The following is a 3,400-nucleotide window of genomic DNA, read 5'->3' on the forward strand; positions in this document are numbered from 1 at the left end:
GAAAGAGGAAAAGGTATGCAAGTAAATAATATAATAAAAGTAACCAATGAGTAGAAATCAATTTTTTGTTTTCACGAGGGTGAGGGTGAAAATGTGGGAGTGATTTGTATAAAGGAAAAATATGAGGTTAGAGTATGTACATATTGGCAAAAAAAATATAATTATGGTGTAAGAGGATGAAAGAAGGTGTACATAGGTTTAATAAAACACACACCTAAGTAGAAATATTTAAATAAAATACCAAAATAATTATAAAAAATCCCTATATTTAGGCCATATATACAATGAAATATTTACACACAAAGAGGCCATAATATACTTTTATTTTTTTATTATTTTTATTTTTTTTGGCTCACCTAGCCCAGTGACTAGCTAGCTGAGGGTTTTTAAGAAGATATGGGAAAAGTCCCGTGACTCACGCACGCCTATGTACAGTGAAATGGTAGGGATAGCCACAGTGTTTGGGTGATTTTGGTAGGGTGAGGTAACTCACTGTGGCAATTACAAAGAGCCGAAAAAACGGCTATCACCACCATTCCTTGAATATCTGCCTCGTGACTTGGTCCTGCCTCCTCAGGCAAGGGAGAGAGAGGACCGTACTGCGCTTTGTATCTGGCAAGTTTTCTCTTTAAAACAACTACTTCTTCTTCTTTGGCTGCCAACTTCTCTTGTAGAGAGAAAATGCTCTCTCCTTGGCTGGCTAGTGTAGCCCCTTGAGACACAATATTAACAATTTGTTCATGCTCATATGGTAGGAGCACAAGTGGCCTCTTTTGTGCAGGTGGATCTGCCTCCCCATGACGTGCTTGTGCCCTTTCTTTAGCTCTTCCAAGTCCAACACCAACGTTGAAAGGACGGTCTGTCCAAAGGACACACTTCTTCATTATATCTTGCATGAAGACTTGCTGGATGAATTACATGGCAACTTGATTATTGTTAAGTAGACTGTGCTCCTTTTGGATGAAGCGTAGGAGCAACATACAGGCGAGCCCTTTGTGTTGCAAATCTTTGATTTTCAATGGTGCCGTTGCCTTGGCACGACCTGACCTCCTGAATAGTACATCTTTAGAAAAAAAAGAGGGACAACACTTGCGTACGTCTTCCAATTTCATTGGTTTGCCCTCCAAACCTTCGGGCTCCACGGCCTCAACAAAGAATGAGGAGAGGTCTTGAGCCCCGTAACGCATGCATCCCTCTCTGAGGATGCATTGAGACTCTTCGTGATCAAGCTCACTGTCGACATTGGGAGGAGCGTATGGGGCTGCCATTTCCTGTCGAATCACACGACAATAAATAATTAGATTGAAAAAATAGATAACATTGATTAAAAAACTACAATCAATGGTAACATTCACATAATTTTAAAATTCACATCTCTCTCATCAATTTGACAACAACAATGTAATAAAATAGCATGAAATTTCAAATCAATGGACATGAGACAAAACAAAACTGTATCATTGCAAAGTATAGACACGTTTTCAAATTACAAGGTATGACTTCAAATTTCAATCATTGGATGGCCTCAAGCCTGCACTATTTAGGAGTGTGCGACCAACACGCTTAATGCCTTGTAACATGATGAGGAGATCATGTGAGGACTTGCGTTGGGTGGGATTGATAGATACACAAGTGTGCAGGACTTCCTGAAAGCATTTAAGGAAAGCGATATAATTAGTGTCATCATCCTTAGGTAAATATTTAATGAGTTCTTGAATGTATTTACAAAGGGAGTAGATATCTTGGCTATGCGTGAAGACTGGAGGATTTGTCGATATACATTCGGGAGCCACCCACCAATATCGCTTGCTCCAGGCTTCCCTTGTCGATGGGAGAAGATCTGGCAACTTTGGAAATGTGTTCTCTGTGGGGAACAAGGTTGCACTACCCCAATCACATACGCCTACATATACTCCAGCCCATGCAAAATGCAATAAGATATTACTCCCATGAACATCATTGTGAGTGATGTTATTTGCGTGCAAAAAGATGAAGGTTCGGAGAAATCCATTAATGATAGGCCATATATTCTTCTTGACACCTTCAATGGTCCCCTCAGTGTCTCTGAAACCCTTTCTCATGGCCACATTCTTCCCCTCCTTTTGGAGTCTCTCTAGCCAGTGGTCGAGGTTTCCACCATTCCACATCTTGAAGATGAGGGTGTGCGCTTGCGTGGCATGTCTTGCCAATCCCAGAGCAGCAATGATTCCACTATGAGTGATATTCATAATTGTGGCCTCATGTAGCGCTATGTCATTGGCACTCTTCTGGCCATCACCCTTGATTAGCTTGCCAGCGTAAAATTCATCTGTGAAGGTTTCATGGTTGACTTTCACCTTCGTGACCATGCTGTATCTACCTTCTCCAATGCTTGCCATTCGTGGAAATTCAATGCAAGCCATGCGCATGATGACGAGGTTGCATGGATCTAAACTTCCCATGTTGGGCGGCATTGGATCATTGTTAGAGATTAGAAAGAGATGCATTGGGTAACACACTGTTGTGCAAGATGTGGGTACTAAACCAATTGTTCAATGGTTTTGCTAGCAAGGTTTCATCGATGTTGCATTTTTCAAACAAAAGTTGTTGAAGACAAATTGCCCGTTTTTTGATGGTTGGTTTGGTGAGTACCATGGGTTGCTTTGTTATTTTGGTTTGGTGTTAGGTACCCACTTTAATATTGGTTTGGGAGACTAGAAAGAGGATTGTTTGTTTGAGGTTTTTGGTCTCCATTCCCATGGTGGTGCTGTGGAAGTCATAGACTTGTCCGATTGACAATTTGGAATCCATTTGTATTTGTTGAAGCCCGATGAAGGATTGAGTTGCTGCCTAAGTTGCCGCCACCATTTTGGCCTATGATTAGAAGTTTTGGCAATTTTGAAGCTTTGCTCCATCGCGTTGGAAGATTTATTGTCAAGCAATGATTTTGGTATCTAAATTTGTTGCGGTCTGGTTGCCATAATTTATTTTCTAACCCAAACTTGCTTAGCTTTATTGCCACCAGGGAGTGTAGATTGTTGGTGTTGAAGATTTGATTGTTGTGCGCGTATGTCGCACGTGTCAATGCAAGGAACTTGCCGATACACCGTGTACGAGCCACAAATGGCTCCAAGCACACAACAAGCCTAAACTAGTAAGCTCAAAGAAGGCGATGGTGTGTCACTCACCGCTCTACGCTTGCTTCGTGGAGGATTCCTCGCCGCGAAGAAGGAGGAGCTGCCACTTCGCCGCGCTGAACTGCTTCGCTGCCGCCGTGTCGTCGTTGCAATGCTCGATCGCACACTTTCTCTCTCTCTCTCTCTCTCTCTCTCACGCATACACACACACACAAGGAGATGAAGAAGAAGAAGATGGAGATGGAGCAAGAGCACTCTTCTATTGCACAAATGAGAGAATGAGT

General features: G+C 42.1%; 1 protein-coding gene across 1 annotated transcript; it reads right to left on the reverse strand.

Annotated features, from left to right (window-relative positions):
* Window positions 1–1,508: 1,508 nt before the first annotated feature.
* Window positions 1,509–2,453, reverse strand: LOC147464257 (uncharacterized). Its single transcript, XM_086525220.1, has one exon. It carries the CDS (start codon window positions 2,451–2,453, stop codon window positions 1,509–1,511), a length of 945 nt encoding a protein of 314 aa, XP_086381346.1.
* Between the last annotated feature and the right edge of the window lie 947 nt (window positions 2,454–3,400).

The sequence above is a fragment of the Adiantum capillus-veneris genome, chromosome 1, assembly GCF_014529385.1.
Source record: "Adiantum capillus-veneris isolate H3 chromosome 1, ASM1452938v2, whole genome shotgun sequence".
In the NCBI taxonomy this organism is placed as follows: domain Eukaryota; kingdom Viridiplantae; phylum Streptophyta; class Polypodiopsida; order Polypodiales; family Pteridaceae; genus Adiantum; species Adiantum capillus-veneris.